Source organism: Chaetodon trifascialis, chromosome 24 (genome assembly GCF_039877785.1).
Source record: "Chaetodon trifascialis isolate fChaTrf1 chromosome 24, fChaTrf1.hap1, whole genome shotgun sequence".
In the NCBI taxonomy this organism is placed as follows: domain Eukaryota; kingdom Metazoa; phylum Chordata; class Actinopteri; order Chaetodontiformes; family Chaetodontidae; genus Chaetodon; species Chaetodon trifascialis.
Window position 1 is genome coordinate 14812798 of NC_092079.1, and position 12930 is coordinate 14825727.

At 44.0% G+C, this 12930-nt stretch overlaps 2 protein-coding genes across 2 annotated transcripts; both read left to right on the forward strand.

The window, feature by feature from the left end:
- The first annotated feature begins 315 nt into the window (after nt 1–315).
- LOC139327962 (gastrula zinc finger protein XlCGF57.1-like) lies at nt 316–2731 on the forward strand. The gene is made up of 2 exons (XM_070958047.1): nt 316–602; nt 1354–2731. The coding sequence occupies exons 1-2, from the start codon at nt 545–547 to the stop codon at nt 2589–2591; spliced, it is 1296 nt and encodes a 431-aa protein (XP_070814148.1). The 5' UTR covers nt 316–544; the 3' UTR covers nt 2592–2731.
- A 1730-nt stretch (nt 2732–4461) lies between these two features.
- On the forward strand, nt 4462–10256 carry LOC139327948 (gastrula zinc finger protein XlCGF26.1-like). The gene is made up of 2 exons (XM_070958027.1): nt 4462–4829; nt 7295–10256. The coding sequence occupies exons 1-2, from the start codon at nt 4658–4660 to the stop codon at nt 8863–8865; spliced, it is 1743 nt and encodes a 580-aa protein (XP_070814128.1). The 5' UTR covers nt 4462–4657; the 3' UTR covers nt 8866–10256.
- Nucleotides 10257–12930: the final 2674 nt, after the last annotated feature.

Sequence of the window (12930 nt, forward strand, 5' to 3'; positions counted from 1 at the left end):
GAGGCCGGGCTCCGTCTATTTCCTGTACCATTGTAGGCTAACTCGCTGTAGCATTGTTGGCTAACAGGAGATCAATCTGCAGTGACTCATCCCGGAAGTTCACACAAAGTCCACTGTGTGTGTGTGTGTGTGTGTGTGTGTGTGTGTGTGTGTGTGTGTGTGTGTGTGTGTGTGTGTTTATTCTAAAATAATATCTTATATTTTGAAAATCGGCAAGAAGCGGTGACGGAAGCTCTCCTGTTAGCCAACAATGTTACAGGAAGTTAGCCTAGTAGCTTTAATAGAGACCAAAGTGTATTTTCACGGAGCCCAAATGTCCAGGCAGAGCTGTCTGAATAGACTCTGCTGTCCCGTTTGTTTGAAGATGTTTTCCATCTGAATGATCTGCTGCTGTCCTACGAAGCTAATGAAGCTAACTTAGCTTGCTAGCTGGAAACAGACGGAGGCGAACGTGATGTAATTTATCAGCACAGCGCGCATCAGAGAGAGCAGACAGTGTTTAACGGAGTGTGTCTGCAGGAAAAGCTGCTGGGAATCAGTGAAAATGTCTCGAAAACCGCTGGACGCTGTTTTCCAGCCGGAAGTCCGGTTACACAGAGCAGGTTTGTTCTTTGATATCACTGCAAACTGAAAAGTATTCAGATTTATGTACTAATACACACTGTGGTAATCCTCCCTGAGGTCAAAGCGTGTGAGTCTGATCAGTGAAGTTCAGGCTGTCAGAGCATCACCTCGCTTTATTTTCATTGGTCAGCTGTCGCATTGAGTCTCAAACTGAGTGTTTTTGTTTGCTTTCTGAAGAGGACTTTTTGTTGGACTCAGGACTCAGTCACTGGCATTTGAACTGTGGGTTTTGTATTGAGCTCTGACTGTTACCGTGATGGATTCTCCGTGTTTTATGAGTCCATTCACACTTATAAAGGAAATACTCCAAAAATAACAATTTGGCAAGAAAGTGAAATTATTCAACAGTAAGAGGCTGAGAAGGCATTTGCTCAAACTTCTTGGCCTGTGGACACATTCAGGTCAGAACCGCTGAACGTGACATTGATCAGTAATTTGTCAGTAACATTGAATGTAAAGTGTAGCTGGAGGTCATTCATGGTGATCTTGTCCACAGATGAATTTTGAGCTTTAATGTCGCTTATTTGGTGATTGTTGACATTATTGTCATGGTAACGTTAAGTGCGAAGTCATTTTATGGCATTTTAGTTTGAACTGATTTCTAGATTTGTTCCTCAAAATGTGCTACATGTCTTCACACTGAAGGAAGCAGAGGTGTCAGTGGTTTCAATGCTAACAGGAAATGACCTTTTTCTAAAAGGTGTGTTTGTGTTTGATGCTCCTCCACAGACGTCCAGCTGCTGTCGGCGAGTCCAGAAGAGGATCCCCCTGAGCAGCAGGACTGGAGCCCCCGTCTGGACCAGGAGGACCCAGCAGAGCTGCCACACATTAAAGAGGAACAGGAGGAACTGTGGAGCAGTCAGGAGGGAGAGCAGCTTCCAGGGCCGGAGGAGGCCGACATCACCAAGTCCACAGTCCCTCCTGTCCCTGTGAAGAGTGAAGAAGAGGATGAAGAGAAACCTCAGTCCTCACAGCTTCATCAGAGACACGCTGAAGACATGAAGACAGAAGCTGATGGAGAGGACTGTGGAGGACCAGAAGCAGCCAGGAGCTCAAATCCAGACAGACATTTAGAAGCAGACAGTGAGGACGAGACGTCTCAGTCCTCTGACCCTGAGACTGATGACAGCTGTGACTGGGAGGAGACCAGAGGACCTCGGTCAGGTTTAAAGCCTCTGCAGAACAATGAAGTACCTGGAAGTGATGTGAAGTGTAACACTGGACAAACATCATTCAGCTCCTCTGAATGTGCTTCAAGCTTTGACCACAGTGGAGTCCAAACAGGAGAGAAACCGTTTGGTTGCTCAGTTTGTGGTAAAAGATACAACCAGAAGAAATCCTTAACGTCTCACATGAGACTTCATTCAGAGGGAAAACTTTTGAGCTGCTCAGTTTGTAAGAAAATTTTTAAAAGGAGAGGAGATGTTGTGACTCACATGAGAATCCACACAGGAGAGAAACCCTTCAGTTGTTCTGTTTGTGGAAAAGCGTTTGCACAAAAGGAACATCTGAGACAACACTTTAGTGTCCACACAGGGGAGAAACCCTTCAGTTGTTCAATCTGTGGGAAGGTATTTGCACAAAAGACGCAAATGAGACATCACATGAGAATCCACACAGGAGAGAAACCCTTCAGTTGTTCTGTCTGTGGTAAAAGATTTGCACAGTGCTCAAATATGACCAAACACTTACGAGTTCATACGGGTGAAAAACCTTTCAGCTGCTCAGTTTGTAAATCGAGTTTTAGTCGCCGAGGCAATTTGTCCACACACATGAGAATGCATACTGGGGAGAAACCATTTAGTTGTTCAGTTTGTGGGAAAAGATTTTTACGAAAGGTAACTCTGACAAACCACATGGCACTCCACACAGGGGAGAAACCATTTAGTTGCTCAGTTTGCAGTAAAAGATTCATACAAAAGGTGAACCTGACAAATCACATGGCTCGTCACATGGAGGAGAAATAATCCGGCTTCAGAGTTTCTGGCAAAAGAGTCGCTTGGTTTCGTCAGCTGCCAAACCAACAGTGTGTGTCGGTCGTCAGTTCTCACTGCTTCATCACAGAAACAGAAGAGAACAGAGATGCAGACGAATGGAAAACAGGAGCTGATGGAGAGGACAAGTGATGACAAGACGCCTCAGTCCTCTGAGCCTGAGACTGATGACAGCTGTGATCGGTTGGACACCAGAGGACCTCAGTCAGGAACCTGCAAGTAATGAGAATTCAGACGGAGCCGAAATTCCTCAGCTGTTCTGTCTGACGTTTTTCTTTCAGCGTTCACCAACACGTCACTGATTCAAGCTTGTGGCTGCAGCTTCATTTTGTAGCTTCATGGTTCACTTGCTCACACCTCAGCTTGTCTTCATGTCACTCATGATTAACCAGGAAGGTTTCATGTCCGTCACAGTCATCACATCAACAGTATTTGAATGATTACTTTTAAGCTGATATTCGTTGTGAACTTTTTTATCAACCATTAGAAGTGACTGAGAAAACAATGTTGTGCTTTTGTCAGCGTGTGGATTTTTTGTTGATAATCTGTCGTATTAATTGGGATTTGACTGGAAGTCATTCATTCTGTATGAATGAAAAAAAGAGCAAATGCTGTCAATGCTTAAGCTAAAAAAAAGCAGTTTCTGTCTTGTTTCAGGCGTTTTTAATGATGAGAAAAAGGTGGTTGTCCACCATGATGATCACATTCATGAACTCTTTGATTGTTTGTTGTTGTCCAACGAGTGTCCCTCATCTTTCAGGTGGAGGTAAACTTGAAGAGTTGGTCCTCCTGTGATGAGCCAAGGTTTTTCTCCACAGCGTGAGAAACATCATCGAGCAGGAAACACAAAGTCCAGCAGGACCCTTTCTGACTGCCTTGAGGACGTGTCTCCTGACATCTTCTGGCTGGCAGCAGCGTCTCACTGGACTCCAGCGTCTTTGATGTCTTCTGTCAATGTTTTGTGGGTTGTTGGTGTGGAAGGATGATTAGTTGAAGAGTTGCCTTCAGTCTGCTTGTCTTTTTTCTGCAGAGTGACAGGATTTTATTTTCATTGATTTCTGCTGTTTGTTTCTGCTTGTTTCTCCGTCAGCTTGACGCTCAGCTGCTGCTGTTATGAGATTTTTGTCTTCTTGTATTTCTTCATGTGTCCTACAGTTATTCAGCCAGACTGAAGCAGATGCTCGTTTTCAGCTGACGTCAGAATCACCTTTAAAGGTAAATGTGTGAACACAGAGAAGGAATCTGACTCCAGTTTTTCATTGATCTCAGTGAGTCAACACAGGAAGAGACATCACAGCCAAGAACAAGGACAACAAAGCGGAACAGATAAGAGTGGACAGGACTGAGACACACGAGTATGTGGAGCACAGGTCGATGTATAAATTCAGACGAAAAGCAGCAATGACCAACAACATCAAATAGAATAGTATTCAGGAACGTTTTGAACGGGCGTTGCATAAACTGGCCTGGAAATTAAACGTTTGGTTACCTTTATTTTGAAAAGCGACAAAGAATTGGAACCGGAAGCCAGTGTACTTCCCGTGGCTAACATGCTAACTGCTTCCGTTCCGTGTCACGTTGTTCTCATCAGATTCAGTCGCAGTGACCCAGTAGAGTCTGTGTGTGTGGATAAACTTGTTGAAGTGGACTTTGTGTGAACTTCCGGGATGATTCACCGCAGACTCGTCTCCTGTTAGCCAACAATGGGAGTTAGCCTAGCCTGCTAGCAGGAAGTAGACGGAGCCCGGCCTCACGGTGCGAGTCGGAGGAGCTTCGACCAGAGACTAAAGTGTATTTTCACGGAGCCCAAATGTCCAGACAGAGCTGTCTGAATAGACTCTGCTGTCCCCTTTTTTAAAGATGTTTTCCATCTGAATGATCTGCTGCTGTCTTACGAAGCTAATGAAGCTAACTTAGCTTGCTAGCTGGAAACAGACGGAGGCGAACGTGATGTAATTTATCAGCACAGCGCGCATCAGAGAGAGCAGACAGTGTTTAACGGAGTGTGTCTGCAGGAAAAGCTGCTGGGAATCAGTAAAATGTCTAAAGTCCAAACGCTGAGAGCTTTTGTGGAGCAGCGACTAACTGCGGCTGCTGAAGAGATAATGGAGCTGTTTGGAAGAACGATAGCAGAGTACGAGGAGGAACTTTGTGGACAACGAAAACTACTGGACGCTGTTTTCCAGCCTGAAGTCCGCTTACACAGAGCAGGTTTGACTCTTTGCTGCTTATTCTCACTCTCATTGTATCGCATTGATCCGTTATTCCTTCAGCTGTCTGTCCTTTCGTTTATTTTCGTTAATAAGAATCTTTCCTTCCTCTTTTCTCTGGCTGACTGTGAAGACTTGAGACCAACCTGAGGTCTTTTGTCTCTTGAGACCATGTTGTCTTACTCAGCAAATTGTTTTTGGTCGATCTCTGTTGGCATTCTGAAATAAGTCAAAATGTAGAAAATATATTCATTTTAACAGATGAGATCGTTGAGCTGAAACAACAGAAAGTCGATCAGATCAGACTTTATTGATCCCACAGATCAGATACAGAACAGAAGAGCAGCTGTATGGACATCATGTACAGATTTTGAAAATACGACATGCCGTAAAAAGTACTGTTGCCAATATTCTTCTGAGAAAAATGCATGTGTTGTGTTGCACTTGAGAAATATTAGTTCAGTGTATGTGGACGACATATCCAGTTTATTAAATACTGTTGCTAATATGGATAATCAGTCGTGTTATTGCACAGTTGAGAGAAATACAGAGACTGCAGTAGATGAAATGGATCATGTCTTCATATATTAGCTTTGCTAACAGTGAAACAGTCCGACAGATGTTGGATGAAGGACCTGCAGCAGCGTCTCTCTTACAGACTGGATGCAGCAGTCTGTTACTGAAGGAGCTGCTGAAGCCCCCCCCCCCATTGTCTCATGCAGGGGGAGGGATGGGTTGTCCATGATCGCTGTCAGCTTGGCTAACATCCTCCTCTCACCCACCTCCTCCATGGTGTCCAGAGGACAGTCCAGGACAGATCCAGCTCTCAATCTATCAGCCCACAATCTAAATGTCCAAACCCTGGATGTTCACTGATGGAGTCTGTGGCACCTTCCTGTCGAGGTCTGTCACCATCTCCTTTGTCTTGCTGGCGTTTATGTGGAGGTGGTTCAGTCCACACCTGTCGATGAAGTTGGTTACAACCTCCCTGTATTGTCATACACGTCCAACAATGGCTGAAGCACTGGAGAATTTCTGGATGTGACATCTGTCCAATGCGTCGAGGGTCAAGAGGAAAGGGGAGTGGCGTCACTGTGTGTGTGTGTGTGGGGGGGGTGGGGTGAATGTAGTCTGTGATGTTGAGTGGAGGGGGGTTAAGTGGTGTGAGGAGGGTGCTGCAAGGGGGTGTGAAGACCCTGCCTCTGGTGGGTCGGGGGAGGAACGGGGGTAAAATCAAATCTGTTCAACTCATTTTCACGAATTTCTTCCTGAACAAATGTGAAAGATTCTGTTCGTCATGTCAAGGAGTGTCTGCTTTCAGTTTGTTCTTCGTTGATCTTGTGATCATTGATCATAATGTTCATAGATTTGGGTCAGTTTAGGTAAAGAGGATGTTGGTTTCTCTAAATGAAAACATGAAACAACAATGAATAATATGAAAATATCATCTGCGTAACGGGACACTTTATGCTCGGTTATGCATTCTTCCTCAGATAAAGTTCATGTACCTTGAATTTGTGCTTCAGGGTCCAGTCTGGAGGATTCAGGGGGGTCTTTCGACAGAGATGGAATATGAAATTCATAGCTCTGTTTTCATTTGTGTTGAATCACCTGAAAATCAGAATCTTTGAGTTTTCGCTACCTTCGAATGAGCTTTTTATATGTCCAGAGGGATCAGGTCCTCTTTCACGGAGTCTGCCATGTTGCACCAACATGTTTCTACAACAGCCCACCACGGACAAACCAAACACAGGCTCTCGAGACGGATTTACTTGTTTTTTGCAGACACAATTGGGCAGGGTGAGGCGAAGGGTGTCCTGTTGTTTGCAGTCTTCAACCTCACAACTAGATGCCACAAAATCCTGCACACTGGACCTTTACGGACAGTACTTGAGTAAATGCACATTCCACCACTGGCAAGTAAGCAGACTTGTACTAGACTACATTGTGGGTGATCTGCAGCCTTTGCAGCTTATTAAAAAAAAACAACAAAAAAACAGGTGACATCAACATCAGTGTAAACTGGTTGTAAATGGATCCTTTCCTAACATGATTCAAATCTAAAAGATTGGATTTGAGACGATCTTGATGTGATTTATCATTGTAAGTTTTATTAGTAGTTTTCAGGTCAACACTGATTTTGTTTGTTCAGACTGTTGACTTTCATTCGGGCGAGTCATTTTGACCTCTCTGCAACTTCCTGTGTGATGTGTCAACAACCTTTTTTTTCTACACAGCAAGACAGAAATGAATAGAATGACTTCTGATAAAGAAAACAAACTGTTCAGTTTTTCTTAAAATTGGTTGCGTTCACATAATGTTGTTAAAAAGATTCTTCATAGAAACATTCAGGTTTGACGATGAACGCGAGTCATTTTTCTCCCACGTTCATTCAAAGGTATCAGAGGGTTAACAGGAAATGAGCATTTTCTAAAAGGCGTGTTTGTGTTTGATGCTCCTCCACAGACGTCCAGCTGCTGTCGGCGAGTCCAGAAGAGGATCCCCCTGAGCAGCAGGACTGGAGCCCCAGTCTGGACCAGGAGGACCCAGCAGAGCTGCCACACATTAAAGAGGAACAGGAGGAACTGTGGAGCAGTCAGGAGGGAGAGCAGCTTCCAGGGCCGGAGGAGGCCGACATCATTAAGTTCACATTCACTCCTGTCCCTGTGAAGAGTGAAGAAGAGGATGAAGAGAAACCTCAGTCCTCACAGCTTCATCAGAGACACACTGAGGACATGAAAACAGAAGCTGATGGAGAGGACTGTGGAGGACCAGAAGCAGCCAGGAGCTCAGATCCAGACAGGCATTTAGAAGCAGACAGTGAGGACGAGACGTCTCAGTCCTCTGACCCTGAGAGTGATGACAGCTGTGACTGGGAGGAGACCAGAGGACCTCAGTCAGGTTTAAAGCCTCTGCAGAACAATGAAGTACCTGGAAGTGATGTGAAGTGTAACACTGGACAAACATCAGTCAGCTCCTCTGAATGTGCTTCAAGCTTTGACCACAGTGGAGTCCAAACAGCAGAGAAACCGTTTAGTTGCTCAGTTTGTGGTAAAAAATACAAACGGAAGAAATCTTTAATGGATCACGTGAGACTTCATTCAGAGGGAAAATATTTCAGCTGCTCAGTTTGTAAAAAAAATTTTCAATGGAAAACAAATCTTAGGAGGCACATGAGAGTCCACACAGGAGAGAAACCCTTCAGCTGTTCTGTCTGTGGTAAAGGGTTTGCTCAAAGCTCAAATTTGACCTCACACCAAAGAGTTCACACAGGAGAAAAAACGTTTACATGCTCAGTTTGTCAAGCAAGTTTCAGTTGCAGAAGCAATTTGTCCACACACATGAGAATACATACTGGGGAGAAACCATTTAGTTGCTCCGTGTGTGGTAGAAGATTTACAGAAGGCTCAGCTTTGACCCGACACTTAAGAGTTCACACAGGAGAAAAACCTTTTACATGCTCCGTTTGTAAAGTGAGTTTCCGTTACAGACACACTTTGGTCCAACACAAGAGGCTCCACACAGGGGAGAAACCCTTCAGTTGTTCTGTCTGTGGTAAAGGATTCGCACAAGGCTATGCTTTGACTTCACATTCAAGAGTTCATACGGAAGAAAAACCTTTCACGTGCTCCGTTTGTAAAGTGAGTTTCCGTTACAGACACATTTTGGTCCAACACATGAGGATTCACACAGGAGAGAAACCCTTCAGTTGCTCTGTCTGTGGTTTAAAATTTGCCCGAAAGGAACATATGAGTCAACACTCAAGTGTCCACACGGGGGAGAAACCCTTCAGTTGTTCTGTCTGCGGTGCAAGGTTTACTCGGCGTTCACATTTGACCGTACACTTACGAGTTCATACAGGAGAAAAACCTTTCAGCTGCTCCGTTTGCAAAGCGAGTTTCAGTGTCAGAAGCACTTTGTCCACACACATGAGAATGCATACTGGGGAGAAACCATTCAGTTGTTCAGTTTGTGGTAAAAGATTCGCGCTACATGGAAGCCTGCGACGCCACTTGACCGTCCACACAGGGAAGTAACCATTTAGTTGGAACATTAGTCATAAAGGATTCACTCAGCAGGCTTATATCAACAATCCCAAGACTGTTGGTGAGAGCAGCAGAAACAACTGAAGCTGCAGAGACGCTTGTTGAACTAACTTTGTAAAGTGTGACTGAGATCAACGTCCAATGACGTGTTTCTCTCAGCGTTCATCAACACGTCACTGATTCAAACTTGTGGCTGCAGCTTCATTTTGTCGCTTCATGGTTCACTCGCTCACAACTCAACGTGTCTTCATGTCACTCATATTCAACCAGGACGGTTTCATGTCCGTCACAGTCTGTCCGAGTCTTCCTGCCTCTTTAGTTTTATACTTCAGAGTGAATCTTAAAAGCCTCATTTAAACTCCAGTCAACCCTGACTTTACTGACTAGCTCAAGGCCAGAAGCAAATGATAACTTTGAAACAGAAAACGTCTTCCTGTCACGTCATTTGTGTCTGTGAAACTAAAGTCTAAAGTGTTCAGTTTTATTTTCACAAAAAAGAATATTTTGACATGTTTCAGGTGTTTTTAAGTGTCATTTGTCTTGATTCTAGTGCAGCGACCTGCTTCTTCAGTCTTGTTTCAGGATGAAGATTCATTTCAAGAAGATTGAAATGAAAACACGTTTTCATTTGTCTTAAGAAAATGTTTTTGAATGCTCAACAGGTATAAATGAGCAAATGTAGTTTTTTATGATCAATTTTCTGTTGGTTTATGATTTCCTTTCGAAACTTTTTGTTAACCTTTAAATGTTTCTGAGAAAATGTGTAGTGATTTAATAACTGTTGATTTATCATTTGGAAAACCAAATAGTCACAGAACAATATGTCAAGCCTGTCTCGGCCTTTCAGGGAGGTCGGCGTTGGCGTTTATTGGGGGGGGGGGGGTCAGGAGAAGCAGAAATCTTACTGAAATAGGAAGAACTGTTTTCCCAGAATATTTCATGAATGTTTTATTTTTGACATTCATTTTAAGGAGATTTTACATTTTTTACTCCAAACTTCTTGTAATATTCTCACTAATTAAACGTACGTTTACTTTTGTTTGAAGAAGCTCAATAACAGGCAGATACGAGTGAAGACGATGTTTTTGAGTGATTGCTTTTCTGCTGATATGCATTGTAAACTTTTTATCAACCATTAGAAGTGACTAAGAAAAAAAATGTGCATTTGTAAGCGTTTTTATTGATAATCTGTCGTATTAATTGGGATTGGACTGGAAGTCATCATTGTGCATGAATTAAGAAAAAAGAGCAAATGTTGTCGACGCTAAAGCTAAAAAAAGCAGTTTCTATCTTGTTTCAGGTGTTTTTAATGATGAGAATAAAGGTGGTTGTTCACCATGATGATCACGTTTGTGAACTCTTTGATTGTATCTGTGGAGACAAAATAACAGATGAATGAAGAACCTCATGTAGGAAATGTTTGTGTGACTGCGAACATGCTGATGTTCAGTCAGTCGAGCTGTGATTGGACTCTGGAGTTTTTGTGGATTCGATGAGGAAGAAGATGTAAAAAGATGACCCGACCTCTGGTTCTGCTGCATCGATGTTAACTGTCCACTGAGGGGCACCATCTGTCCTCTCTGTCCAAAATATGTTTGTCGTTGTCCTCCAACGAGTGTCCCTCATCTTTCAGGTGAAACAGAACATCATTTACCAACTCAGACAGGTGGCTACAAGTTACAGGATGGGCCTTCACTTTGGGGAGACACTGTGGAGAGTTTTAACGGTGAAGCTGCTCCAATCCAGCAGGTGGCGGTAATGCAACTCATGAGTTCCACCCGCCATCAAACTCCAGAGAAGCAGCTACGTGTTTAGCAGGAAGTAGACGGAGCCCGGCCTCACGGTGCGAGTGGGAGCAGCTTCGACAGAGACCGAAGAGAGCAGACAGCTTAACGGAGTGTGTCTGCAGGAAAAGCTGCTGTGAATCAGTAAAATGTCTAAAGTCCAAACGCTGAGAGCTTTTGTGGAGCAGCGACTAACTGCGGCTGCTGAAGAGATAATGGAGCTGTTTGGAAGAACGATAGCAGAGTACGAGGAGGAACTTTGTGGACAACGAAAACTACTGGACGCTGTTTTCCAGCCTGAAGTCCGCTTACACAGAGCAGGTTTGACTCTTTTCTCTGCGTCTCACAGTTTGACACCATGGTGCATTGTTGAGTTTTGTAGTACATGTTTCTAACAGATGTGTGGTGACTTGAGGAGAAGCTGTAACGTCACCAGCAGCTGTCGCTGTGTGAGCGTGAAGCTGCAGAAAACACTCGTATCAGGACCTTTCAGGGACTTTGCTGTGACTGTCCGCAGGCGTCTCTGCTGCTTCTGTGTTGGGAAGTTAATCCTGGTCATCTCATGTGGTTTTCTGTCTGACAGCTGTCTTTAAACCGGTATTCTCATGTAACTCACACTCGTGTTTTTGACCACAATCACTGACGAATGGAATGTTCTCATAATCTCACCATAATTTGATATAATCCTGAAGTGCACTTCATGACAACACTGTTGTGTGTTATGCTCTCAAACTTTGTATGACTATTTCTAATAACCTGTTCAAATGTGTGTAGACGTAGTTGCTTTTTTCTATCCTGTATTTTTGTGAACTTTTATATTTTTATTTTTTTGACCTCTAATGCCACTGTGACTGCTTTTTTACCTGCTTGCTGTAACAACTAAATTTCCCCGTGTGGGATGAATAAAGTCTGATCTATCTGCAGTCATGGAGAAAACTATTAGACCACCCTAGTTTTCTTCAATTTCCTGTTCGTTTTAATGCCTGATACCAGTAAAGGTGTATTTCCTGAAGAATTTAGTGAACACGACAATAAAATGCAGCTAATTCCAAAAGACTTAATGTCCTGTTTGACGTGCTGAAGCTTAATTGTATTCCCAGAGTATATAAGAGGCCATTTCATGTCATAAGCAGCACTGCATATGAAAAAGGCCTCGAGTGGTTTCCTGCTTACATTCAAGCCGTAGCACAACTCAGAAGTTGTTGAGATTTCACATAAAGCCGAAAACAAAAGAATTATGTCAAGCCATGACGGCAGCCATCTTGGCACTGCTGGAAGTTGGCATGAGTGAGAGACAGGCAGCCAAAATACTGAAGATCTCCATGACAGCCGTTCATTACACCAAGAAAAAGCAGGCTGAACATGGTGCTACCAAACTGCTAGCTGGTCGAGGCAGGAAACGGCTTTCTAAAACAATTTCCCCTCGGGCATAAATAAAGGATTTCTGATTTTCTACCCCACCAGAGGACCGTGCACTCCTGTTCAGGAACCATCGTCAGACCTCCAGGGACCTTCAGGATGAGTGTCGCTGTCCAGAAATGTGACTTGTTCAGCGAAGACAGTTTGAAACTGACTTCCTGAAGCTGGTCTGAAGTCACACAGGACAGGAAGAAGCCCTTCATCAACGACCGGCAGAGGAAGACCCCGTTACTCTTTGCTAGGGATCACAAGGATTGGACTGTCGATGATTGGACTGAGGTTCTCTTCAGTGATGGATCCACTCCAGCCAACTGACTGGTTTGGAGGAAGCCTGGAGAAGCCTACAGACCAGACTGTCTGGCCCCTACAGGGAAACATGGGGGTGGATCGCTGATGAGGGCAAATGCAATTGTGTGAAGGGCGAATGAACCAGGTCACGTTCAGAGCTACTCTTGATAACAGTCTTCTTCCATCAGCTGACAAACTCTTTCCTGCCTCGAATGACTGGATTTTCCAACAAGACAATGCCCCTTGTTGTCAGTTCAAGCCTGGCTGGAGAACCAGGATATTGGAACATGTCTTGGCCTGCTCGATCACCAGATCTAAATCCAAATGGAAACGTGTGGAACATCATCAAACTCAAAATGGAGAACCACAAGCCCAAAAACAAAGTAAATTTGTTTGAATGTTTGCGACAGGAGTGGGCTGTGACAGCAGAACAGTGTCAGCAGCTGGTGGAGAGCGTGAGGCGCGTGGCTGCGTCATCACAAACAATCGTTATGCAATCAAGTACTGACTCCTGTGTGTCCTGTGACTGACGGACAGAAAAGACAACATGGAAAGCCTCAAAGCT

Bases quoted from the DNA above. Each gene is read 5' to 3' on its own strand.
- LOC139327948 (XM_070958027.1), top strand. From the start codon at position 4,658: ATGTCTAAAGTCCAAACGCTGAGAGCTTTTGTGGAGCAGCGACTAACT. The intron at 4,830-7,294 runs GTTTGACTCTTT...GCTCCTCCACAG, and splicing joins AGTCCGCTTACACAGAGCAG to ACGTCCAGCTGCTGTCGGCG.
- LOC139327962 (XM_070958047.1), top strand. From the start codon at position 545: ATGTCTCGAAAACCGCTGGACGCTGTTTTCCAGCCGGAAGTCCGGTTA. The intron at 603-1,353 runs GTTTGTTCTTTG...GCTCCTCCACAG, and splicing joins AGTCCGGTTACACAGAGCAG to ACGTCCAGCTGCTGTCGGCG.